The 26,616-nt window shown below is 47.2% G+C and overlaps 1 protein-coding gene across 3 annotated transcripts in view; it reads right to left on the reverse strand.

Moving 5' to 3' along the window:
* The window catches only part of ST3GAL5 (ST3 beta-galactoside alpha-2,3-sialyltransferase 5), a 495,924-nt gene that overhangs the window by 163,542 nt on the left and 305,766 nt on the right, over positions 1–26,616 (reverse strand). For all 3 annotated transcript variants that reach the window (XM_085642613.1, XM_085642614.1, XM_085642612.1), the window contains one exon: positions 16,673–16,778. In XM_085642613.1, the coding sequence (XP_085498739.1) occupies positions 16,673–16,778 (106 nt within the window). The remainder of the gene's footprint in view (positions 1–16,672; positions 16,779–26,616) is intronic.

Raw genomic sequence — 26,616 nt, forward strand, 5'->3', positions numbered from 1 at the left:
GGGTGATCCTCGTGAGGACCCCATGTCCAAAGATTTCAATAATACCCTTCACTGTATGAATTTCATATCCCACATCTCCCTTCCCACCCACATACACGGTCACACCCTGGACCAAGTATGGACCACCAATCAGCCTATTTCCATCCCCTCGGTGCTCCCCTGTGCTTGGTCAGACCATTCTCTGATTTCTTTCCTTCTTGATTTGAGGGTGGCCATTAACTCCTCCCTCCCTAAAAACATCAGTGCTCGAAATTGGAACCGTGTGGATGTGCCCGCTCTTTGCCGTCTTCATCTCCTATTTTAGCTGACACCTCCCCTAACTCTCAGGTGACTACCATCAATAGTTGGCTGCTTGCTACTTGTGATCTAGTTGCCCCCCTCAAACGGATTAGAACATGTCGTTCCCATGACGCCAACAGATGGTTCACCGACGACCTAAAAACCCAGAAACTCGCGCTTAGGCAGGCCGAACGCCGCTGGAGGCACAAGTACTGTCCGGTCCTGAAGGCTCACTACTCGGCCCTTCTCCGGGACTATAAAAAAGCTATACTCTCAGCCAAGTCGGAATATTTTTCCCAGAAAATCCATCAAGCGGCCAACAAACCTAAAGAGATCTTCACGATCGTACATGAACTTGCAGCCTCTGATAGAGTTGCCCTTAAGCCTACCCCCTCTCAATCCTTCTGCAATGCCCTCAATGACTACTTCACCGAGAAGATTGCTAAGATCAAGCGCCACATCCCGCTGTCTCCCCCTTCTTTCTCTTGTCCCTTACCACCGCCCACCCTCTCCACCCTTGACCATTTCCCCTTGATCTCCAAGGAGGCCTTCCTCACTCTCTTGAGGAAAGTCCAGACTGGCTCTCCCTCTGACCTTTGTCCTGCCCATATTCTGAGGGAGATATTTTCCAGCTGCCCGGATCCCTCCCCTTACCCTGCTTAATTCTTCCATTTCTCAGGGAACTGTTCCTGACTTGTTTAAAGTCGCTACGGTTATCCCCATTCTTAAAAAGGCGGGTGCTCCCATTCCGGAGTAAGATCTTGGAGAGTCATACCACTTCCTGCCTTTCTTCCTATAGCGAAGAAAATCACCTCCTCGCCGCTAACCAGGCTGGCTTCCGCCCTGCTCACTCCACGGAGTCCGTTGTTCTGTCCGTGTTGAACGAGCTCAGGAGGAGCGCTGACATCAATTCTCCTCAGGTCTTGGTCCTCCTCGACCTGTCCGCCGCCTTCGACACGGTCGACCACTCTATTCTTTTAGACCGTGTCGAGGGCGCCGGCGTTCGGGGGTCGGCTCTGGCCAGGCTCACCTCCTTTCTGACGGACCGTACCCAGGCCGTTAGGCTGGAGAGTTTTTCCGCCCCCGTCTGCCCTGTATCCTGCGGGGTGCCCCAGGGCTCGTCTCTCTCTCCTCTTCTTTTCAATCTTTATATGCACCCTCTGATTGCAGCTTTGCAGGAAATGGAGGTCACGGTGTTAAATTACGCCGATGACCTTCAGCTTATTTTCAACCTCTCCCTTCTCCTGACTCTATCCTTAAGTTCCGTTCCACCCTGACATTCATCTATGATTGGATGAACCTCAATCAACTTAAACTGAATCCAGATAAGGCGGAGTTGGTCCTTATCGGTGGTCCTTCTAACCCCTGGACCCCCGCTTTTTGGCCCCCTACCTTCCGTTCCCCTCCCCTTCCCTCTGTGTCGGTGAAAACCTTGGGCATTAAAATCAGCCAAGACCTCTCTATGCGCCCCCAGATCAGCTCGGTGGTCTCATCCTGTCCCTTAGACTAATCCGCAAAACTTCCCGCTACTTTTCTGTTGAAGCCCTCAAACTTATCATCTTGGCCAGGATTCTAGCTCGCCTGGATTATGGCAATGGGCTGTATGTCGGTATTCCTGCGTACGAGCGCCGCCGTCTGCAGCTTTTCCAAAACCAGGCAGCTCGCCTTATTTACAGGCTTCCGAAATTTCATCACACTATCCCCTTGCTAAAGACTCTTCACTGGCTTCCCATCCTGGAACAATCTTAATTCAAGATGGGTTGCCTGATCTTTATGTCACTGGCCGGTACGGCTCCAGCCTTCATCAGATCAAAGATCAGTGCCTACGTCCCTGTCAGAACCCTCCATTCCTCTACCCAGTTCCTCCTCAGCGCCCCTCGTTACCGTAGGAAAAAACTTGGTGGCTCTAGATTTTCTACCCTTGCCCCCTCTTCTGGAACGCACTTCCTCTTGCCATCAGATCCATTTCCGTCTACACGCACTTTCGCAAAGCTCTTAGAACCCACCTATTCTCTATGGCGTATTCATTGTAGTACTCTCCCTGCGTCCCTCTGGATAGTCTTTGTTCAGCGCCAAGAAACCGCTTGGTAGTAGAGCGCTCTATAAAACCTTTCAACTTCAACTTAATCGTTTAAACTGCCTTTGTCCGTTTTCTGCCCTCCCCTACCACCCGGGGTAGATCGGTCCTATTTGAAGGCCCATCTGCCCCCGTCCTCCCTGACTAGCACCAGGGATTTCTTCTTTTTATGTTTGTGGGTGGTCACTTTGGCAAGGATTGCCCCTATTGGGGCTAATCTTTTTTTTATGTAATTTTGCCAGTTTTGTTGTATTCAAGAACTGTTATCCAGAGTCATGGATGACTTTTGTTAAGTTTCAAGAGTCTATGCTAGGCAGCCTTGTTGTAGTGGAACAGACAAGTGTTCCTAGAGTTGGAGTGATGTAGGATGTCGGTAGGTTGAAAGATCGCAACTTTTTGGATCACAGTTCTCCCACACCCCAAATAAACTTTCCCTGTAGGAGATGTAGAGTCTGTATGCAAAGAGGTGCGCGGAAGGAGACTCTTATGTACTGCCACGAATGTCCTCTAATCCTGTGCCTGCTTGTTTTAGAATGTACCACATGCAAGAGTGTTTTTGGGAGCATCCATGAGCGTAAAAGTGAACTGCCTGGTCTGTAATGTTTTATATTTTTTATTCAGTTTCAAGGTTGGCATTAGTGCAATGTATTTAGTTAGAGCTTTTGTTTTTTGGAAAAAAATAACAATGCGATGGCGGTGTGCGTGGATTGGTGTTTGGCTGGCGGTGTACGTGGACGGACGTGGGCTGGCAATGTGTTTGGACTAGCGGTTGGCTGGCAGTGTGTGTGGACTGGTCCTTGGCTGGGGGTGTGAGTAGACTGGTGCTTGGCTGGCAGTGTACGCAAGTGACCCCCTTGCAAAACCAGGTCATTTTGTGATAGATACTTTTGATGTCTCCACAATATGTTTTGGGCCCTTGCCAGTCAAGTGTACTTGGCCCACCTACACAAGTGAGGTACCATTTTTACCAGGGGACTTGGGGGAATGCTGGGTGGGTGGAAGGTTGTAGCTCCCCACAGATTCCAGAACTTTCCATCACAGAAATGTGAGGAAAATGTGTTTTTGTTTGGCAAGGTTTGAGGTTTGCAAGGGATTCTGGGTAACAGAACATGGTGAGAGCCACACAAGTCACCCCATCCTGGATTTCCCGGGTGTCTAGTTTAAAAAAATGTACAGGTTTGCTGGGTTTCCCTAGGTGCCGGCTGAGCTAGGGCCTAAAATCCACAGCGAGGCACATAGCAAAAAAGGGTCAGTTTTCACTTGCAAAGTGTGATGTGTCCACCACGTTGCACTTAGGGCCGTTTCTTAACGTGGACACTAGGCCTATCCACACAAATGAGGCACCATTTTTATCGGGAGACTGGGGGAATGAGACACCAATTTTATCGGGAGACTTGGAGGAATGCTGGCTGGGTGAAAGTTTGTGGCTCCACGCATAATTCAGAATTTTATATCACAGAAATGCTAGTATGGGTAACCACAAATTCGGAGCTGTACAAGTAACCACTGCTTCTAAACTCCATACGTTGTTCCCATTTTGGAAAAACATAGGTTTTCTCAATATCTATTTTTCACTCTTTATATTTTACCAAATGGATAGCGGTATACCTGGTACACAATGAAAAACCTTTGCAAAGCGCATCGAATTATTGGCTCTGGGTACCTCAGGTTTTTGCTGAACCTACAAGTCCTATATATCCCAGCAACTAGAAGGGTCCAGCGAACGCAATGGTATATAGCTTTCAAAAATCTACCATACTTCGTTACAGATCAAAACGTAGACATAAATGGCAGTTTTCAACCCAATTTCAATTTTTTTTCTTCAACTGTTACTCTCTATAAGAAAACCTTGAAGGATCTACGCAAAGGACCTCTTGCTGAATTCAGAATTTTGTCTACTTTTTGGAAATGTATAGCTTTACAGGATCCATTATTGGTTTCACACCCATATCGAACACTAACTGGGAGACGGTTGAAAGCATAAAAAATAGGAAAAACGCACTATGTCCCACTAAAAGGGCAAAACTGTGTGGAAAATATTGGTTTTCTGACAAAAGTATGCCTGTTCCTGAAAGCTGGTGATGCAGCACCGCAAACGCTTTCAAGATACCATTTGAAGGGGAAAAAAACGACGCCTTCTTCAGCAGCATTCCCCCCCCCGTTTCCAAAAATAAAATGTTGCTGTATTTTGGCTAATTTCTCAGTCCCCTCCAAAGGTATCCACAAGCCTGGGTACCTTCAGAATCCCCAGCATGTTGGAAGAAAAGGACACAAATTTGGCGAGGATACCTTATGTGGACAAAATGTTACGAGGGCCTAATCGCAAACTACCCCAACTAGCTAAAAAAAGAGGTTAGGAGCATGAGGTACAACTCAACAGACTTTGACTGGTGATACCATAATTCGTACTACTATTGCGCCAGATGTAACTGCCAGGAATGAATATGGTACTTATTTGTTTGGTCATTTCTTCTTTATGCATGTTCTCCTGCTGCAATACAGAACCAGTTGCACTTTATAAATATGTGATAAAGTACTAACGCCCATCTACGATACGTGTGGTACCAGATACATCTAGACCAACCAGAGGCCTCTTTAGTTAAGTAGGTATGCCCATTTGTTAAGTAGGTATTCTCTATCAGACTGAGTTACAGATCAGTGCCTGGTAGAGCACCTCTATACCAGCCCTCCCCAAAACAGTTTTATTTACCGTTCCTTATGTAGGGAGAAAGAGAGAGTGGGGAATGAAAAGAGAGGAAGAAAAAGAGAGAAAGGTAAAAAGAGGAACTGAAAGGGAGTCAGGGTGGGAAAGAGCGGGTGGGAAAGAGCGGGAGGAAAGGAAACGGAGAGGAAGAGAAAATGAGAGGAAAGGAAAGAGTGTGAGTGTTTTCACGGAAATAAAATAAACCCAGTTAAAGGTTAGTTAGGGTTCAGGGAACACAGCACCCCAAAAAGCCATGAAATTTGGTAGTTTGTTGTGCAATGCACTGTGCACACCATAACGTTTGCCCTTGTCGTGTTTCACCTTTTTAGGTCGAGCCTAGAGCAGCACATGCGCTGCTTGCTCAACTTTTAGTAAGGACTTCAGAAAATGCTACCAGTGTGGCCTAGAGCTTGCGGTTACGGGCGCGCGCTTCCGTCATGGCTCATTAAGTGCATCACTCGTGGGCAACCTTCCAGCCCACGATCGCTTTTGTTTGACGGCCGCGTCACTTGCTCTCCAGACCAGCGCTTGCCCCTCCCCCACCCCACAGCGCGTCTCGCGCGGCAGCGTTACTTTCACGGCCAATGCTTGTTAAACACGCCGGCTGCCGCCTTTGTTTCCTATTTATTTACTTTTGTAGAATTCGCGGCACACCGCGATTTAGTTTCACATGGTTAAAGCTAAAATGTGACGTGCCGTGAATGCTACAAAAGTATACAAATAGAAAGGAAAGGTGGGCAGTCGCCTTTACATCATTGACGGCATTGCACGTCAGCTTTAACCTTAAACATGGCGGCCACCCACATTTCTTTGCTATTTATTTACTTTTGTAGCGTACGCGGCACACCGCGCTTTAGCTTTAAATATGTGAAGTTAAAGTGCAACGTGCCGCTAATGTTACAAAAGTAAATACTTAGAAAAGAAACGCTTTTGGAGTTATCGTTCCTTTGCTTTGTGTGGTGCAGGGAAGTGCACATCAGGACTTTCTAGATGTCAGGCCTTTCTACACAATTTTAGTCTTGCGTTAGCTCAAGTGCACAAAGAATATCTACAGCATCTCCTGAGCATACCCTTTACCTATCATTGTTCCAGCCACAGACTTCCACAATCCATGTTGCAATTGACAGATTGATTTGTGCGATGGACGCTCTTTCAAAAAGTCAGTAGACTCCCACATCAGTGTGTATACATAAATATTAATAGCGATAATTTTGCCTTTTCCAACTCCCTCTTCAGCATGCATCTATCTACATTCATCATCTGATCCTCGCTAAAGAAGCCTTAATCTTGTGCATCATGATGGCGCCGATTTTAAAATTATTAGTGAACAAATAAAATCACCCGAGAGCCCCGCTATTCCAGAGCTGCTTGAATAGGTGTCTTGCAGTCCCAACATTACCCTAGTGGCTGTATTAGTTGAAATGCTCGGGTGAATATCCATATAATTCTGTACCATACTATTTCTTTGTTCATATTCCAACAGGGATACGCCTTAGATAGAGAATAACGTTAAAGGTGAATGGACTTCAGCTCTGCCTTTGCTTGGTGTTCAGAAGAGAGGCCACAATCAAATGTCACACCCAGATTATTTACCATGGCCATAGGAAATGGTAATGAACTGGTAACATTAGGCAAGGTGAAAGGCAGTTTTGAACTCCCTGCACAACCAATGGGCAGGACGTGTTGCACAATAGATCAGTAAAGCATTTTTTTTCAAGTTGCAATTTTGCTTGTGCACTTTTATTTGCCATGCAACAGTTGGTGTTGTTGCACTAAGGATATTGTGCTGCATACCTAAACACTTATAAGATGCCAAAAGCGAGACCTATTGGCTATGCCAATGCTTTTTCTACTGTGCCATTGTGTGTTCTGTGCATTGCAAAATATAACTGACAAATTTCAAGGCTTTCCCGGTTTGTGTTTGCTCAACCAAAACTATCCTTTATCCGTGTTTCAGTTCATGTCTAGGGTTTTTCAATGTATGCATACATCTACCATGTATCCATTCTGTGCTGTGTACAACCTCTGGCCAATGCAAATGATCGTCCCAAAAATCAAGCCTCTGGATTTCGTGACTTTTTTGATAATTGGTGCTTGTTTCACACACAAATGCAGCCATTTGATCATGAACCCCATCAGAATCTCAATGCTTCCTTGGCAAATTAGTATTTTTTTCGCCCGGGGTTTTTCTTACCCTGGTTTTAATGTCTGAGTTCCTCTACGGTCAATGGCCTCTCACTGTGCCCCCCCACAACCCCTACACCCTGCATTTGCGGAGTATTTTTTAATCCAACAGCACTACAATAGGAATTTTGACAAATCGTGATTGTCAAGCGGAAAAAACTCCATCAGTCAATCACATTACTCAGAAAAAAAGCAAACACAATTGTCAGAAATTGCGATTTTTCAAACCACAATTGAAAACAGCAAAGCTATTTAAAGAGTGTTAACCCTTTCAAGCCCAACCGTCACCTTTTTCAAATGCTCATCTCTCGGAACTACTAGCTTTCATGCCAACTTATAAATACATTCAGCAGTTTTTGCTGTCGATGCAAAGTTTCCCATGCAAACTAAAATGAGAAAACACATCCTTGACTCCCTAGGACTCGTTTTCCCCTGCATGGAACTGCATGAAGATTTGTATGCCAGACCTCAGCTGCATACGCCAAGCAAGTGAAAAATCTGCTTCAAGTTCGTCCAAGAGAAAAGGTCATATTCAGAACAAAAAAGCATTCGCAATGGAACAAGCATCTGAAACATAACTACATAGTGGAGAGTGCCACTAAATCTGTGTACACACACAGAAGGATCCACTGAGAGATCAAACCAGCAGACCGATGAGAGAGAAGGTTCTTCAGGGATCTGTGCATTGGCATTGCAATCCGATTGGGATACTGGTTGAGCGTTAACAACGATGGTTGTTCCCCTGCAAACTGGTGACACCCTTCCCGTCGTTTTTAAAAATTTCAACAAGGCCTCCAACAAGGAATTGTAAATGTCGAAGGATATCCATCCCTTCTCCTGGATCTAGTTACTCTGCCTTCCCCATCTTCTTCCTGGAGTTGTGCAGGCGGTCTCATCCCTCCTGGAATACTGTAATTTGACCAGCTGGTCACTAATACACAAATAACCCTGGTCCAGTTTGGATCTGCCAGAATATCTACTATAGCTATCCAATAACAAAGCTTGCATTTCGGTGGACTGACAACTCCCAGTAAGCCCAAGGCAGAACAAATACCAGAACTCCATAAAGCTAGTAAATGGTACAAGATTTTCAACTGCATGATTTTACTTAGAGGCAGGGCTTTAAGTGGGATGGAAAAACGGAGGGTGGGGGGGGGGGGGGGGGGTCTCTCAAAGGGGCGTGGCCAATGTATTTAAGGGCGTAGCTTACAGACACATAAGCTAAAAATCTGAGCTTGGCATAGTGTGCCGCCGGACTTGTATTTTGCAGTTTCTGTCATTGTATCCAGATATATGATACAACAAGTAACAGCGAACCTACAACAAGTTAGCACAATTGGCTTTGTCAATGGTTGTTAGTTGCATAAGATAAATAAGCAGCAACTATGGCTAGTATATAATATTGAAAAAGCTTCCACTTAATGCCCTGGTGACAACACGACAATGTTGCCGCTCCTGGGTTTAAAAAAAAAAACAGAAGGGAAATCCAGAGAGAAAATTACTTTTCCCTTCCCCTACAACGCTCACCTGGCAAGATGTCATGGCACTTCTCCACTAGTGAGACGTGAGCGGTGTGAGCACGCACACATCGATGTGCCTGCTGTCACTGCAGTCCGGGGAAAATGGATCGCCTGTGCCAGGGCACAAAACAGAGCCCGATAGAGACCCGTTTGGAGGCCCGATTTAAAAAACTGCCGGTGCTCAGCATCGGTGAGACCCGGCCCGCTTAAAGCCCTCCTTAGAGGAAAGTCATTGTGTTTCTTGAGTGTTATTTACTGCGTCATGCTGCATCCGAGTCTCTAACCGCACCCACATCCTAGAGTAAGAAGACTAGGTTATCCGACTGGAGTGCATTAATACTAGTAGCCCTGGTTACAGCACTAAACAGCAGCACCCACTTGGAATACTGTGAAGACATTGATATCAAGAATTCAGACGTCACCAGGCCACCAAGAAAATAATACTCCAAAGACTTGATAGGAAAACCAAGCTACTTATTTAGAAAGAATTACAACATCCAAGCAAGACAGGATAAAAGCTAAACATATTTGCAAACACATACGGTTCACTAGTTACACCCCTGCCACCTGTTGAGGAACAAAGGAATTTAATGTAGCAGCATATTTTAATGCTTGTTACAACCGTGCTATGAAGGAGTAATCCAGCACGCTGCTTGAGATGCTTGTTACAACCATGCTAAGGAGGAGTAATCCAGCACGCTGCTTGAGATGCTTGTTACAACCATGCTAAGGAGGAGTAATCCAGCACGCTGCTTGAGATGCTTGTTACAACCGTGCTAAGGAGGAGTAATCCAGCATGCTGCTTGAGATGCTCGTTACGAACAGGATATGAAGGGGTGATCCAGCATGCTGCTTGGATGCTTGTTACAAACATGCTATGAAGCAGTAAGCAGGCATGCTGCTTAAAATGCTTGTTATGAACAGGATATGAAGAGTAATCCAGCTTGCTGCTTGAGATGCTCGTTATAACCAGGTATGAAGGAGTAATCCAGCATGCTGCTTGAGATGGTTACAACCATGCTATGAAGGAGCAATAAAGCATGCTGCTTGAGAGGCTTGTTACAACCATGCTCTGAAGCAGTAATCCAGCGTGCTGCTTGAGATGCTTGTTGCAACCATGCACAAAGGAGTGATCCAGCATGCTGCATAAGATGCTCATTACAACCAGGTATGAAGGCGTAACCCACCATGCTGCTTGAGATGCTTGTTACAACCATGCACAAAGGAGTAATCCAGCGTGCTGCTTGAGATGCAAGTTACAACTGTGCTTTAAAGGAGTAATCCAGCATGCTGCTTGAGATGCTCGTTACAACCAGGTATGAAGGAGTAATCCAGCGTGCTGCTTGAGATGCTCGTTGCAGCCATGCAGGAAGGAGTGATCCAGCATGCTGCTTGAGATGCTCATTACAACCAGGTATGAAGGCGTAACCCACCATGCTGCTTGAGATACTTGTTACAACCATGCACAAAGGAGTAATCCAGCGTGCTGCTTGAGATGCAAGTTACAACTGTGCTATAAAGCAGTAATCCAGCATGCTGCTTGAGATGCTCGTTACAACCAAAGAGTAATACAGCATGCTGCTTGAAATGCTTGTTACCACCATGCAATGAAGGAGTAATCCCCCATGCTGCTTGAGATGCTCGTTACAACCAGGTATGAAGGAGTAATCCAGCATGCTGCTTGAGATGCTCGTTGCAGCCATGCACGAAGGAGAAATCCAGCATGCTGCTTGAGATGCTCGTTACAACCATGCACGAAGGAGTAATCCAGCATGCTGCTTGAGATGCTCGTTGCAGCCATGCGGGAAGGAGTAATCCAGCATGCAGCTTGAGATGTTTGTTACAACGATGCACAAAGGAGTAATCCAGCATGCTGCTTGAGATGCAAGTTACAACTGTGCTATAAAGGAGTAATCCAGCACGCTGCTTGAGATGCTTGTTACAACGATGCACAAAGGAGTAATCCAGCGTGCTGCTTGAGATGCAAGTTACAACTGTGCTATAAAGGAGTAATCCAGCACGCTGCTTGAGATGCTCGTTACAACCATGCACGAAGGAGTGATCCAGCATGCTGCTTGAGATGCTCGTTACAACCAGGTATGAAGGAGTAATCCAGCATGCTGCTTGAGATGCTCGTTGCAGCCATGCAGGAAGGAGTGATCCAGCATGCTGCTTGAGATGCTCGTTACAACCAGGTATGAAGGAGTAATCCAGCATGCTGCTTGAGATGCTCGTTACAACCATGCACAAAGGAGTAATCCAGCATGCTGCTTGAGATGCACGTCACAACCATGCACAAAGGAGTAATCCAGCATGCTGCATGAGATGCTCGTTGTAGCCATGCAGGAAGGAGTGGTCCAGCATGCTGCTTGAGATGCTCATTACAACCAGGTATGAAGGAGTAATCCAGCATGCTGCTTGAGATGCTCGTTGCAGCCATGCAGGAAGGAGTAATCCAGCGTGCTGCTTGAGATGCTCGTTACCACCAGTTATGAAGGAGTAATCCAGCATGCTGCTTGAGATGCACGTCACAACCATGCACAAAGGAGTAATCCAGCATGCTGCTTGAGATGCTCGTTGTAAGCATGCAGGAAGGAGTGGTCCAGCATGCTGCTTGAGATGCTCATTACAACCAGGTATGAAGGAGTAATCCAGCATGCTGCTTGAGATGCTCGTTGCAGCCACGCAGGAAGGAGTAATCCAGCGTGCTGCTTGAGATGCTCGTTACCACCAGTTATGAAGGAGTAATCCAGCATGCTGCTTGAGATGCACGTCACAACCATGCACAAAGGAGTAATCCAGCATGCTGCTTGAGATGCTCGTTTCAACCAGGTATGAAGGATTTATCCAGCATGCTGCTTGAGATGCTCGTTACAACCAGGTATGAAGGAGTAATCCAGCATGCTGCTTGAGATGCTCGTTGCAGCCATGCAGGAAGGAGTGATTCAGCATGCTGCTTGAGATGCTCGTTACAACCAGGTATGAAGGAGTAATCCAGCGTGCTGCTTGAGATGCTCGTTACAACCATGCACAAAGGAGTAATCCAGCATGCTGCTTGAGATGCAAGTTACAACTGTGCTTTAAAGGAGTAATCCAGCATGCTGCTTGAGATGCTCGTTACAACCAGGTATGAAGGAGTAATCCAGCATGCTGCTTGAGATGCTCGTTGCAACCATGCAGGAAGGAGTGATTCAGCATGCTGCTTGAGATGCTCGTTACAACCAGGTATGAAGGAGTAATCCAGCGTGCTGCTTGAGATGCTCGTTACAACCATGCACAAAGGAGTAATCCAGCGTGCTGCTTGAGATGCTCGTTGCAGCCATGCAGGAAGGAGTGATCCAGCATGCTGCTTGAGATGCTTGTTAAAACCATGCTATGAAGGAGTGATCCAGCATTCTGCTTGAGAGGCACGCTACAAAAATGCACGAAGGAGTAATCCATCTTGCTGCTTGAGATGCTCGTTGCAACCATGCACAAAGGAGTAATCCCACATGCTGCTTCAGATGCTCATTACAACCAAAGAGTAATACAGCATGCTGCTTGAAATGCTTGTTACCACCATGCTATGAAGGAGTAATCCAGCATGCTGCTTGAGATGCTCGTTACGAACAGGATATGAAGGGGTAATCCAGCATGCTGCTTGGATGCTTGTTACAACCATGTTATGAAGGAGTAATCCAGCATGCTACTTGAAATGCTTGTTACCACCATGCTATGAAGGAGTAATCCAGCATGCTGCTTGGATGCTTGTTACAACCATGTTATGAAGGAGTAATCCAGCATGCTACTTGAAATGCTTGTTACCACCATGCTATGAAGGAGTAATCCAGCATGATGCTTGTTACAACCGTGCTAAGGAGGAGTAATCCAGCATGCTGCTTGAGATGCTCGTTACGAACAGGATATGAAGGGGTAATCCAGCATTCTGCTTGGATGCTTGTTACAACCATGCTATTAAGCAGTAAGCAGGCATGCTGCTTAAAATGCTTGTTATGAACAGGATATGAAGAGTAATCCAGCTTGCTGCTTGAGATGCTCGTTACAACCAGGTATGAAGGAGTAATCCAGCATGCTGCTTGAGATGGTTACAACCATGCTATGAAGGAGCAATAAAGCATGCTGCTTGAGAGGCTTGTTACAACCATGCTCAGAAGCAGTAATCCAGCGTGCTGCTTGAGATGCAAGTTACAACTGTGCTATAAAGGAGTAATCCAGAATGCTGCTTGAGATGCTCGTTACAGCCAGGTATGAAGGAGTAATCCAGCATGCTGCTTGAGATGCTCTTTACAACCAGGTATGAAGGAGTAATCCAGCATGCTGCTTGAGATGCTCGTTGCAGCCATGCAGGAAGGAGTAATCCAGCATGCTGCTTGAGATGCTCGTTACAACCGTGCTATGAAGGAGTGATCCAGCATGCTGCTTGAGATGCTCGTTACAACCAGGAATGAAGGAGTAATCCAGCATGCTGCTTGAGATGCTCGTTACAACCAGGTATGAAGGAGTAATCCAGCACGCTGCTTGAGATGCTCGTTACAACCATGCACAAAGGAGTAATCCAGCATGCTGCTTGAGATGCACGCTACAACCATGCACGAAGGAGTAATCCAGCATGCTGCTTGAGATGCTCGTTGCAGCCATGCAGGAAGGAGTGATCCAGCATGCTGCTTGAGATGCTCGTTACAACCAGGTATGAAGGAGTAATCCAGCATGCTGCTTGAGATGCACGCTACAACCATGCACGAAGGAGTGATCCAGCATGCTGCTTGAGATGCTCGTTACAACCAGGTATGAAGGAGTAATCCAGCATGCTGCTTGAGATGCTCGTTGCAGCCATGCAGGAAGGAGTAATCCAGCATGCTGCTTGAGATGCTCGTTACCACCAGTTATGAAGGAGTAATCCAGCGTGCTGCTTGAGATGCTCGTTGCAGCCATGCAGGAAGGAGTAATCCAGCATGCTGCTTGAGATGCTCGTTACCACCAGTTATGAAGGAGGAATCCAGCATGCTGCTTGAGATGCACGCTACAACCATGCACGAAGGAGTAATCCAGCATGCTGCTTGAGATGCTCGTTGCAGCCATGCAGGAAGGAGTGATCCAGCATGCTGCTTGAGATGCTCGTTACAACCAGGTATGAAGGAGTAATCCAGCATGCTGCTTGAGATGCTCGTTACAACCATGCACAAAGGAGTAATCCAGCATGCTGCTTGAGATGCTCGTTGCAGCCATGCAGGAAGGAGTGATCCAGCATGCTGCTTGAGATGCTCGTTACAACCAGGAATGAAGGAGTAATCCAGCATGCTGTTTGAGATGCTCGTTACAACCATGCACAAAGGAGTAATCCAGCATGCTGCTTGAGATGCACGCTACAACCATGCACGAAGGAGTAATCCAGCATGCTGCTTGAGATGCTCGTTGCAGCCATGCAGGAAGGAGTGATACAGCATGCTGCTTGAGATGCTCGTTACAACCAGGTATGAAGGAGTAATCCAGCATGCTGCTTGAGATGCTCGTTACAACCATGCACAAAGGAGTAATCCAGCATGCTGCTTGAGATGCTCGTTGCAGCCATGCAGGAAGGAGTGATCCAGCATGCTGCTTGAGATGCTCGTTGCAGCCATGCAGGAAGGAGTGATCCAGCATGCTGCTTGAGATGCTCGTTGCAGCCATGCAGGAAGGAGTGATCCAGCGTGCTGCTTGAGATGCTCGTTACAACCATGCACAAAGGAGTAATCCAGCATGCTGCTTGAGATGCTCGTTGCAGCCATGCAGGAAGGAGTGATCCAGCATGCTGCTTGAGATGCTCGTTACAACCATGCACAAAGGAGTAATCCAGCATGCTGCTTGAGATGCACGCTACAACCATGCACGAAGGAGTAATCCAGCATGCTGCTTGAGATGCTCGTTGCAGCCATGCAGGAAGGAGTGATCCAGCATGCTGCTTGAGATGCTCGTTGCAGCCAGGCACGAAGGAGTAATCCAGCATGCTGCTTGAGATGCTCGTTGCAGCCATGCAGGAAGGAGTGATTCAGCATGCTGCTTGAGATGCTCGTTACAACCAGGTATGAAGGAGTAATCCAGCATGCTGCTTGAGATGCTCGTTACAACCAGGTATGAAGGAGTAATCCAGCATGCTACTTGAGATGCTCGTTACAACCGTGCTATGAAGGAGTAATCCAGCATGCTGCTTGAGATGCTCGTTACAACCAGGTATGAAGGAGTAATCCAGCGTGCTACTTGAGATGCTCGTTACACCCATGCAGCAAGGAGTGATCCAGCATGCTGCTTGAGATGCTCGTTACAACCATGTTATGAAGGAGTAAGCCAGCACGCTGTTTGAAATGCTCGTTAAAACCGTGCTATGAATGAGTAATCTCGCCTGCTGCTTCAGATGCTCATTACAACCAGGTATGAAGGAGTAATCCAGCATGCTGCTTGAGATGGTTACAACCATGCTATAAAGGAGCAATAAAGCATGCTGCTTGAGAGGCTTGTTACAACCATGCTCTGAAGCAGTAATCCAGCGTGCTGCTTGAGATGCACGTTACAACCATGCACAAAGGAGTAATCCAGCATGCTGCATAAGATGCTCATTACAACCAGGTATGAAGGCGTAACCCACCATGCTGCTTGAGATGCTTGTTACAACTGTGCTATGAAGGAGTAATGTTTGCTTCATATGGTTTCAACCATGCAATGAAGGAGTAATCCCCCATGCTGCTTCACATGCTCATTACAACCAGGTATGAAGGAGTAATCCAGCATGCTGCTTGAGATGCTCGTTGCAACCATGCACAAAGGAGTGATTCAGCATGCTGCTTAATATGCTCATTAAAACCAGGTATGAAGGCGTAACCCACCATGCTGCTTGAGACACTTGTTACAACCATGCACAAAGGAGTAATCCAGCGTGCTGCTTGAGATGCTCGTTTCAACCTTGCTATGAAGAAGTAATCAGTAATAAGACTTGGTGATTAGCTCCCGAACCACGTAGACTCGTCGCGCCTCCCGTGCAGTTACTAACAAAGATTAATTCACCTGCTTGACGAAGTCCGACCACCCGCCCGAACATTCACGGGTCCTCTGCTTCCATCAGCTGTGGCCCCCGTGGCCTCTTAAGAATCTTCTTTTGCACTCAATTATTTGCCCCGCTCGTACCTCCATTTTCCCGGTATTACGTATCCATCCGTTAACTAAACTATCGCAGCATCCCTAGAGTGATTGGAACTCACGCTCCTGGTTGAATAGAATTCCTCTGGCGATTCTCAAAACCGGCTTCCAAGCCTACCTTGATTCTACCTGTTCACACTTGTCTCGTCCTGATGATCTCACATTCATGAGATCGAAACGCCTTCGACCCTTACAACCAAAACTCCATTACTGCAACTAATTAATTTGGAGTTGTCAATGAGATGTACATTTTAATGTCACAAACACCCCTCACTTCACACACTTTCACTTTATGTGTGAGCACCAGAACTATTACAAGAATTACACTGTGATACTTCGTTTATGCTGTTAATAAATGTGATGTCATACCAAACCTTGTGTCCCAGCATATACTGCATTACCAGTCCCGCCTGGACTACCTTACTTTGTTTTACCTGACTAACGCGGTCTAAAAAACTTCAGTAGCCTAGGCTACACGAGAACCCAAATGGTCTCCCCCTGACCTGTGTTTTCCTAAATATATATGAAGCAGTAATCCGGCATGCTGCTTGAGATGCTCATTAAAAACATGATATGAAGGAATAATCCAGCATGCTGCTTGTTATAGACACCCTATGAAGAGCGACCTAGCATGCTGCTTGAGATTAATGAGGTAGTTTGTGAAGAAGCAAAAGCACAAAGGAAGAACTGGGTGATTACATGAGTAGCAAAGTAAAGCAAAGCGTAGAGAACGAAACCTACCTTTACTCGCATTGGATCCACGTGCTTCATTTCGCATTTTTTAGACGGCAGGGATAGTTTGATGAAATAAATAATACACAGAGACAAAAGAAGTACGCCAGCAAACCTGCAAAGACCCACAAGATTCTTGATTATTATTGGCACAAAAATTTCAAGATTAACATCAGCTTATAAAAGTACTTTCAATTAAGTTCACTCCTGTGGTAGCTCTAACCCGCTTATTGGACTCTGGATACCCAACCTGTTTTTTGTGCTTAAAAGTACCTTAAATTGGCCGCAATACAAATGCAGGCATAAAAAATACATGAAATAAAGATGAAAATGCAAGAAAGCCTAGTCAGGGGTAACGTTACCGTATGGGTATTATGAATTTGTCCTTTCATTTCATGCAGGATATGCCCTCTGCTTTCTGGCAAAAAGTAAAAGTACCTGATGTAGGCGTCTCCATGGAGTACTGATGCAAAGCAAGTAGTGCCATTGGTGGTCTTCCATTTCTATGCGTCTACCCACCTAACCACGCTGGTTGGTCACCAGTGCCGATGATTGCGTGAAGTGACAGCAGCATGTACTTATTAGTCCAAAATTAAATTGCCATGCTGATTTCCTGTATACATCAGATGTGCTGGCACTTAATAGTCATTATGTTTTATTTAAACTACATCAGAAAAAGAAAACTTTGCAACGCTGCTGAAGTAAAACATACTCAAGCGTGAAGTAGTCTTGGGTGTGCTATGGCTGTATTCAGTGGGATATTGGTGCATCTTAGGTGTGTTTCAATACTGATTTTGAAGTTCAGTACTCTGCTGGTGTGGAGCTCACACAGTGCACTACTGTAGGGAATTAAATCATTACGATTGGGTCACGTAAACACATGGGCTGCACACAAACTATCGTGGTAGGTGCATTCATTCACTTACCCTGCAAACTGGGACCCGTACGTTCCTAACACTATCTGCAGTCACTGCACTAACCCCCTGGATACACACAAATCACTGCACTAGGTATGTTTATCCTGTGTGTTCTGACTGGGATTAGAATCTATGATTTGCATTTGGTCAAACCCACAAGGATTTGAATCTGTAAACTGTACATTACCCAATGAACTCTGCAATAGGCACATTCTATGCTGCATCTGGCATTTCAACCTACAATCTGATCACAGGGCTGTTCGTTTTTCTGCACCTTTAATATTTTCATTATTTCCATTCTCTATTCCAGTCACAAGGAGGTTCACTGGCAGGAGTGTTTCCTTGTTTTGATTGAAGTTTTTACTGATATCTTTCTTCGTTATTTTCCTTCATTTCTCTTAGTCCATGTCTTCTTGGTTTGCCCCCTTACTCATCCTTCTATCCTACCGTGCTTGAAACGAGTAGGATAGAGTGGAGCAGAAGGATGGTCAGCTGTTATCAAGCATGAGATCACAACAGGCGCCAGTATTTTTGCACTTTACTCTGCTGCTAATCTTATTGCTGCTAATACAACATTTGCGTGAATTTATATCTTAAAACTTGGGGGAATTTTAAGTGCATTTTAACTTTCATTATTGGTGGCGTCCGTTTTACTAGTATTCAGTTGTAAAGTGCCGGATTTGAAGGTAAATCCAAGAAAGACCAGACACTGAGGAGTCCAGTCCAAGGATGTTTATTCAGGCACAGCTGCTAAACACGGGAGTGCATCTGTCTCCAACGAAGCATGAACTGTCAATGACTGTTCAACAGTTAGAAACAGCATCTCGAGCGACGCACCTTCAAACACTAACATGATTGGAAGTGCGCATGCCAGGAACTTAGAACAGGTAAGTGAGGAATACAGAATGTAAGAACACAAAGAAAAGACTATGCAATACTAAGTGCAGGTACAACCCTTTACATCAGTAACCATGTTCAGAGGCACTTCCTCCTTGCGACACGAAGACTAGAGCCATGTTGAGCCACGGTCTAGTCGTCGTCAGCTCAAGTCCGGCCCGCTATTTACTGCACTCGGTGCGCAGATGCGGCTATCAGCAGATAGAATAGCTGGCGCTTACAAAGCTCTCCAGGAAGCACCAGCACCTCAGAGCTCTACCCACACCTGCAGACAGCCCGAGACAGAAACAAGCATACACTGCAATGACGCAGCTTTTGTAAGGGAGTAGACAATAGTAATTACTTTAGGCACTGCCAACTTTTTCATAACTGGCATGAACACATTATTTGAGGAAATATCTGGCGCATGTTTGACTACACAGGTCGGTTTAGTAGCTCATGGGCCGTCCGCGTCTGAGTGCTGAGCCCAAGTAAACAGCTCACGCCAATCCTGAGGCAGCATGAGCTGTTTATAGTAACCAGCACTCAATTAAATTCCAAGCTCAAAATATACCTAAGTGCCAACCTTTTCAACATTCTGATTTAAAGCTCGTTAAATGTAAAGGGCAAGCAGTTAATGTGCCAGAAGGGAGAGGCGCACAAGGACGAGGTTATTAGTATAGAGCGCAATGCAACAAAGTGCTCCCACATTCATCAAGGAATTCGCAGGTGGGCAGTTATAAGATAAAGATAAATAAAAATAAAAGTATGATCAAGTGGTCGGGAGAAGCGTATAGCGTCAGTACTATGGCTCCCATGTGTGCATTAAGCCAGGAGTCCACCTATGGTGTAACGGGAGTCTGGACTCAAACTATAACAGTCTTATCAACTCTTGTAAGAACTTGAACTTAACTCAACAAATTACTGAACCCACGCATAAGGGAGGGCACACATGGGACCTAATTTTTGCCAAAGAACAAGCTGTGGGAAGGACAGAGATCTTGTTTGTGGAGTGGTCTGACCACGACCTGATAAAATTCCAGATACACAACCCGAAAATGAACAATCTCAGTACTACTGTCTCTAAGAAATGCCAAGTCAGGGACTGGAAGGCTTCCCCCGGTATTTCCTATGGAGGAATTATTTGATGGAGATAGGCAGGTAGAGGAAAATTATGAGACCTTCTGCGAACATATAGTTACTAGACTAGACTTGGTTGCTCCTCTAAAGAATCATAAGATAAAGGGCAGACCTTCCGCACCGTGGTACAACAAATTACTTAAAACTCGAAAGATGAGCTGTAAATCAGCAGAGAGAAAATGGAGGAAGAGATATTCAGAGGAAGACAAAACCACCTGGAAAGAGGCAATAGCTCACTATAAAAAAGAAATTGGTATAACTAAAGCAGAGTACTTTGCAGACCTCATTTTAAGGTCCTCAAATAGTGCCAGAAGCATCTTTAAAATAGTGGGGGACATTGACAATCCAGAGTTCACCAAAAATAAGAGACAGCCTTCACAGGATCTTTGTAACAACCTCGCGTCTTTTTTCGAGGAAAAGATCACCTCTATTCTCGAGGTTCTGGGGCCAAGTAGTCCATGCACCGAGGGAAGCGACAAGGTAGAGGCAACAAAAGCACCTCAGGAAAATGAAAGAGAAAGTATGAGGGAAAACCCCAATATGTTTGGTCACTTTGAACTCCCTTCGGTGGAGGATTTTGCAAGAATAGCACAAGGTACTTCCTCAGGCTCAACGTTGGATCCACTGCCACATAGAATATGGAAAGAGCTGAGTTCAGAGCTATTCCCAACTACCAGACAAATCTGTATTCAATCACTGTTCAGCGGGTCAGTACCAGACTGCTGAAAACAAGTGGTAGTGACACCTTTGCGGAAAAAAAGCAACATTGGGTCCAGGCTGCCCCAAGAATTTTAGACTGATCTCCCTGCTGCCTTACCCAATAAAGGTCATAGAGCGGATGGTCAGTAAAGTACTCTCCTAGTTCTTGGAAACTAATGAGATATTGGAGAATGTGTAATTTGGCTTCCGTCCTGGGCATGGTACGGAGACTGCTTTGGTAGCCGTATTGGATGACCTCCGAATGCGGATGGACAGGGGGCAGTCAGCAATACTGGTTCTGTTTGACCTGTCCGCCGCTTTCGATACGGTTAACCATGAGATACTTCTGGCCAGGCTCAAGGACGAAGGGATAGTGGGTACAGCATGGAAATTGAATATGCTACTTACCAGTATGCATCTGTTCATGGCATGTAGGGCTGCTGACATTCATATCTGTGCATAGATCGCCGCCTAGTGTTGGATCCGGATGTTTGCACGTTGTTGTCCTGGAAGAGTCTTCGAAGTATCCTTGGATAGGTGACTCCTCCCCTGGACTACAGTGCGCATGGGCATCCTCTCCATCCTCAGATTGTTTTTCGCCATTGTGGTCGTGATGGAGTAGATACAGAAAGTGATGACCATGCTTACAGTAATTCTGAGAGCTGCAGCTGCTACAGGCGCCGGGGAGGAGGGAGGGCGATATGAATGTCAGCAGCCCTACATGCCAAGAACAGATGCATACTGGTAAGTAGCATATTCAGTTCGAGGCATGTGGGCTGCTGAATTCATATCTGTGCATAGAATATATAGCAGTGCCCTCTTATTAGCGGCGGCTACCCGTGCCAGCTGCAGCGGTCTGAAAAAGAGTTTTGAGAACAGCCTGTCCTACAGCTGCCTGCTGTTTTGATTGCACATCTATACAATAGTGTTTGGTAAATGTATGTGTAGTGGACCAGGTGGCTGCTCTACATATGTCATGCAAAGGAATGTTTCCTAGGAAAGCCATGGAGGCCCCTAACTTACGTGTTGAGTGGGCTCGAGGGGGAATCGTTAAAGTGCGTTTAGCCTTTTGATAGCAAATTTGAATACATTTAACGATCCATCTGGCTATTCCTGCTTTGGAGATAGCGTTACCTTTGTGGTGTGGGGCAAAGGCAACGAAAAGTTGATTTGTTTTTCTAAAGGGTTTGGTCCTGTCGATATAATACATGAGGGCCCTTTTTACATCTAGTGTATGGAGCGCCCTTTCTGCGACAGTTTGTGGGTTTTGAAAGAAAACAGGCAGTTCAATAGTTTGATTCATATGGAACTGCGATACCACCTTAGGCATGAATTTGGGGTTGGTACGTAGTACGACCCTGTTGGCGTGAACCTGTATGAATGGCTCTTGGACGGTTAGTGCCTGGAGTTCACTAACTCTTCGTAAAGAAGTTATCGCTACTAGGAAAGCTACTTTCCAGGTAAGGAATTGACTCTCACATGAGTGTAGAGGTTCAAAGGGTGGACCCATCAGGCGTGTGAGGACCAAGTTGAGGTTCCACATTGGGGCTGGTGGGTGGGTAGGTGGAATGACTCGTTTGAGTCCTTCCAAGAAGGCTTTGATGGCAGGCACTCTGAATAGAGAGAGGTGCTGCCTGGTTTGTAGATAGGCTGAGATTGCGGTCAAATGGACACGTATAGAGGTGTACGCCAGATTGCATCGGTATAGGTGTAATAGGTAACAAATAATGTTTTGGATGGACGCGTCTAGCGGGTTAATGTCATTATTATTGCAATAAATGACGAACCTCTTCAATTTGGCTGTATAGCAAGCTCTGGTAGTGGGTCTCCTGGCCTCCTTAATGATGTCCATACAGTCAGGTGGCAGGTTTAGGTAGCCAAACTCTAGGACTTCAGGAGCCAGATTGCCAGGTTCAGCTGTTGCGGATCTGGGTGCTGAATCTCTCCATGGTTCTGCGTCAAATGCGCGGGTTTGATCAGCAGCCTTTGATGCGGCACCACGGAAAGTTCGAGAAAGGTGGTGTACCATGGCTGGCGTGCCCACGTTGGAGCAACCAGGACGAGTGTCAGCGAGTGTTGTCTGAGTTTGCGTGCCACCAGCGGTATCAGTGGTGCTGGGGGAAAAGCGTACGCAAATCTGCCGGACCAGTTCATCCATATCGCATTGCCTTGCGACTGCGGATGTGGGAACCTGGCGGCAAAGCTTTGGCATTTTGCGTTTTCGCTTGTCGCGAATAGGTCTATCTCTGGATGACCCCACTGCTGGAAGTACGGTTGGAGTACTGATGGGTGTAACTCCCACTCGTGCATCTGGTGGCTGTGTCTGCTGAGCAGATCCGCCATCTGGTTGTCCTTGCCGGGGAGGTGTTCTGCCATGAGGAACATGTTCCTCTGAATGGCCCACTTCCACAGGCTCTGAGCCAGATGAGACAACTGTGGAGAGTGTGTTCCTCCCTGCTTCTGTATGTAGTACATTGCAGTCATGTTGTCCGTCCGGATCAACACGACTTTGTTGCACAAGTGTACTTTGAATGCTTTCATAGCGAGGAAGATTGCCATCAGCTCTAGAAGGTTGATGTGCATCTTCTTTTGTTGTTGTGTCCATAGTCCCTGCACTGTGTAATGGAGTACATGAGCTCCCCATCCCTGGAGAGACGCGTCCGCCGTCAGTATTATCTGTGGGACAGGCTCTTGGAACGGTCGGCCCTTGCAAAGGTTTTGTGGATTCCACCAATGCAGAGAGTTGTATGCCCGACCGCTCACCAACACTAGGTCTTTCAACTGTCCTTGAGCCTGATTCCACTGACGTGCTAAGCACTCCTGAAGCGGGCGCATATGTAGTCTCGCGTGTGGGACTATGAAGATGCAGGAGGCCATCATGCCTATCAACTGCATGAACACTCGCGCGGGAAGGGAGTGTTGTGGTTTGAACTTGGAAATCAGCATTTGCATGCTGTTGATTCTCACTAAATTTGGCTGAGCTGTGGCCGCCAGAGTGTCTATAGTCGCACCGAGGTACTGTTGTACGTGTGCGGGCTGGAGATGGGATTTTGGGTAATTTAGTGAGAACCCCAGACTGTGAAGGAGGTGGATGGTGCGGGACATGTGGCTGGCACATTGCTGGGCTGACTTCGCTTGAACGAGCCAGTCGTCCAGGTAAGGGTAGACGTGTATGTGCTGCCTCCGTAGATGTGCCGCCACAGTAGCTAGGCACTTTGTGAACACCCTGGGTGCTGTTGTCACGCCGAAGGGAAGGACTTTGAATTGGTAGTGCTGCCCTTGAACAGTGAACCTGAGGTATTTCTTGTGTGAGGGGTGAATGGGTATGTGGAAATACGCATCCTTGAGGTCCAGTGTGGCCAGAAAGTCTCCCTGCTTGAGCAGCGGGAGGACTTGCTGTAGAGTGAGCATGTGAAAATGCTCGGAAAGAATGTACTGGTTCAGGGGTCTCAGGTCTAATATAGGTCTGAGTGACCCGTCCTTTTTTGGTATTAAAAAGTACAGGGAGTACACCCCCGTACCTTGCTCGTGGACGGGTACGACCTCGATTGCGCCTTTTAGAAGCATGCTTTGCACCTCCTGCTGTAAGAGCGTTAAGTGCTCTGAGGACATAGGACGGTTTTTTGGAGGTATGGTGGGTGGAGTGGAGGTTAGTTCTAGACAGTAACCATATTTGACAATATCTTTGACCCACCTGTCCGTGGTGATGGAGTTCCACGTGGACAGGAACCTTTGTAGCCTTCCCCCGACAGGTGTTATGTGGTCGGGAGGAAGGGAGAGGGCGTCACTGCTTGTTCTTGAGAGAGGACCTGGTGTTGCCGTAGCCGCGTCCTCTGCCCTTTGTGCTGGAGCCACGATATCCACCCCGGGTGTTTTTATCGTAGGTGTTTTGTGTGTTGCCCTTGTTGTATGTTTGCTGTGACCCCTGTCCTCTACCTGCTCCTCTATTTCCGGGGCGACGAAAGGAGCCGCTCCGAAAGGACTGCGTCTGTAGGGCCCCCATGGACTTTGCAGTGTCCGTGTCCTTTTTTATTTTCTCTAGGGTAGTGTCAACCTCCGGGCCGAATAAGTAGTCGGGGTTGACAGGTTGGTTGAGGATGTTATTTTGTACCTCTGGTTTGAATCCGGAGATTCGCAACCAGGCGTGTCGTCGCAACATGACGCTAGTGTTTATGGCTCTGGCAGCTGTATCCGCAGCATCCAGTGCACACTTAATGGATGCATTTGTGAGCAGTTGTCCCTCTCTGATGAGGATCTCTGCACCTTCTTTGAATTGGTCAGGGAGATGTTGGAGTAGTTGTTCTAATGTGTCGTAGTGCGCTCGATCATAGCGAGCGAGGAGCGCTTGAGTATTGGCAATGCGCCATATGTTAGCTGCTTGGGCGGCAACCCGTTTGCCAGAGGTCTCTAGCACCTTGGACTCTTTGTCCGGGGGAGGAGCATCACCTGTTGTTTGCGAGTGTGCCCTCTTGCGAGCATTCGCAACGACAATGGAATCCAGAGGTAATTGGCCTCTAATGTAAGTAGGGTCCCCAGGCGCCGATCTGTATTTTTTGTCGATCCTGGGGTTTATTACTCTTGCCCTGGTGGGTTCTTTGAAGATGTCCTTTGCTGGCTTGAGGACCCCCTTTAACATGGGCAGAGTCTTTATATTCCTTTCTGAGGATGCGAAAGTATCCATGAGAAAGTCGTCCTCGATGGTGTCCGAGTGAAGTTGCACCCCATGATTGGCCGCAGCACGTTCAAGTAGAGCGTTGAACGCGGCAGTGTCCTCTGTGGGAGATGTTTTTGCTCCATAGAGTTGCGGGTCCTGTGCATCCATAGGTGCACCTGGGTCTACAGGGTCATCCCAAGCATGATCAGGGTCCTGTTGGCCATCAGGGTCCATCCCTCCGGGGTAGGGGACTTGGTCACCCATGTAGTCCTCCAACGCATCCGTGTCGGAGTGTGTGGGAGAGAAGGATTGTGGATCCTGGTAGGGTGAATGGAAAGGTTCGTAAAGAACTGGTTCTGAAGCCACTGGCAGCTTTCTCTTAAGTGGGATCCGGAAGGAGTCCAAAGCTGGCTCAGAAGTTATTCTCCTTTTGTGGATAATCATCCTGCCGGTGTCGGCGTCGATGATATGCGATGGAGACGTCTCCGCAGAGTGTTCGGCAGGCGTGATCGTGGTGTGGGTGACCCGTGTCCTGATTTGGAACAGTTTCGGGGCCGTGGATGTTGGCTGGTGCCGAAGAGGCTGTTGGAGCTTTTATTGGCTCGGAGCCCGACGTGTCCTGGAGGACATTTTTATTTTTGGTGCACTGCGCAGCCACGGGTGGCACCTGGAGCGCCCTTGATTCCTTTGCGCCGACCGGTTCTGTGGAGGCGGGCGTGGACTTTTTCGGCGCCGGTGAGTCATGGAGTCGAGGGGCGGGAATGGCCGTCGACGCCTTCGATGAGTGTGGCTTTGGTGGTGCCGTCGAAGCGGTGTGAGACGCGGCAGGTAGCTTGACCTTTGGGGTCGGTGCCGATTGCGTCGGTGCCGGGAGCCGAGTAGGTTTGGTGGCACCGAAGGCCTTTTTCCGTATGTCGACTCCGACGTCGGCCGCTTCGAGCTCGGCACCGAAGTCTCGTTTGTTGCGCTCGGTGCCAACGGGTTTTGCTGGCGTCGAAGGTGTGGAGGGCCTCGATCCGACCAGCGCCACTTTCGGTTTCGGTTTCAGTTGAACCAATACAGCTTTTGGTTTCGAAGAAGGGAAACCAGCCGGTTTGGGCATTAATGGCTGCCGCTGAATGTCCGAGGCCGGGCCCGAGGGCGGGGCCGAAAAACTGCGGGATAGGTTTTGGGTAAGGCCCGAAGGCGATCCCTCGACCGGTGCCATAGACTGTTGCACTGGGATTTCCTCAGTCTGTACGGGTAGGCCTTGCTCGTCATCGGAGCTACTCTCTTCGGCCCCTAAGGCCTCATTGTAGTCTCCTACCTCGGTGTCATCTTCATCTCTGCGAAAGAGTGTTTCGTCGACGTCTTCCGATCCGGAGTTATGTTCGGAAGCGGGGCTGGAGGGTAGGTTCTCCACTTCTTCGACATCTTCGGTCTCGGCGCTGAAGATGTCGGCCGGGGCCGGTGCCGCTTGCTGCGCCTCGAGTCTCGCCGCTCGTCGATTCCGGAGAGTCTTCTTGGATTGAAATCGGGCACAGGCCATACATGTAGATTCGTCGTGATCCGGTGAAAGGCATTTGTTGCACACCGGATGGACGTCGATGTGTGGATATTTCGCATTGCATACAGGGCACCGCTTGAATGGTGTCCTCGATTCCATCGTCGATGTCGGGTCGATGGTC

The sequence above is a fragment of the Triturus cristatus genome, chromosome 2_2, assembly GCF_964204655.1.
Source record: "Triturus cristatus chromosome 2_2, aTriCri1.1, whole genome shotgun sequence".
NCBI lineage: Eukaryota > Metazoa > Chordata > Amphibia > Caudata > Salamandridae > Triturus > Triturus cristatus.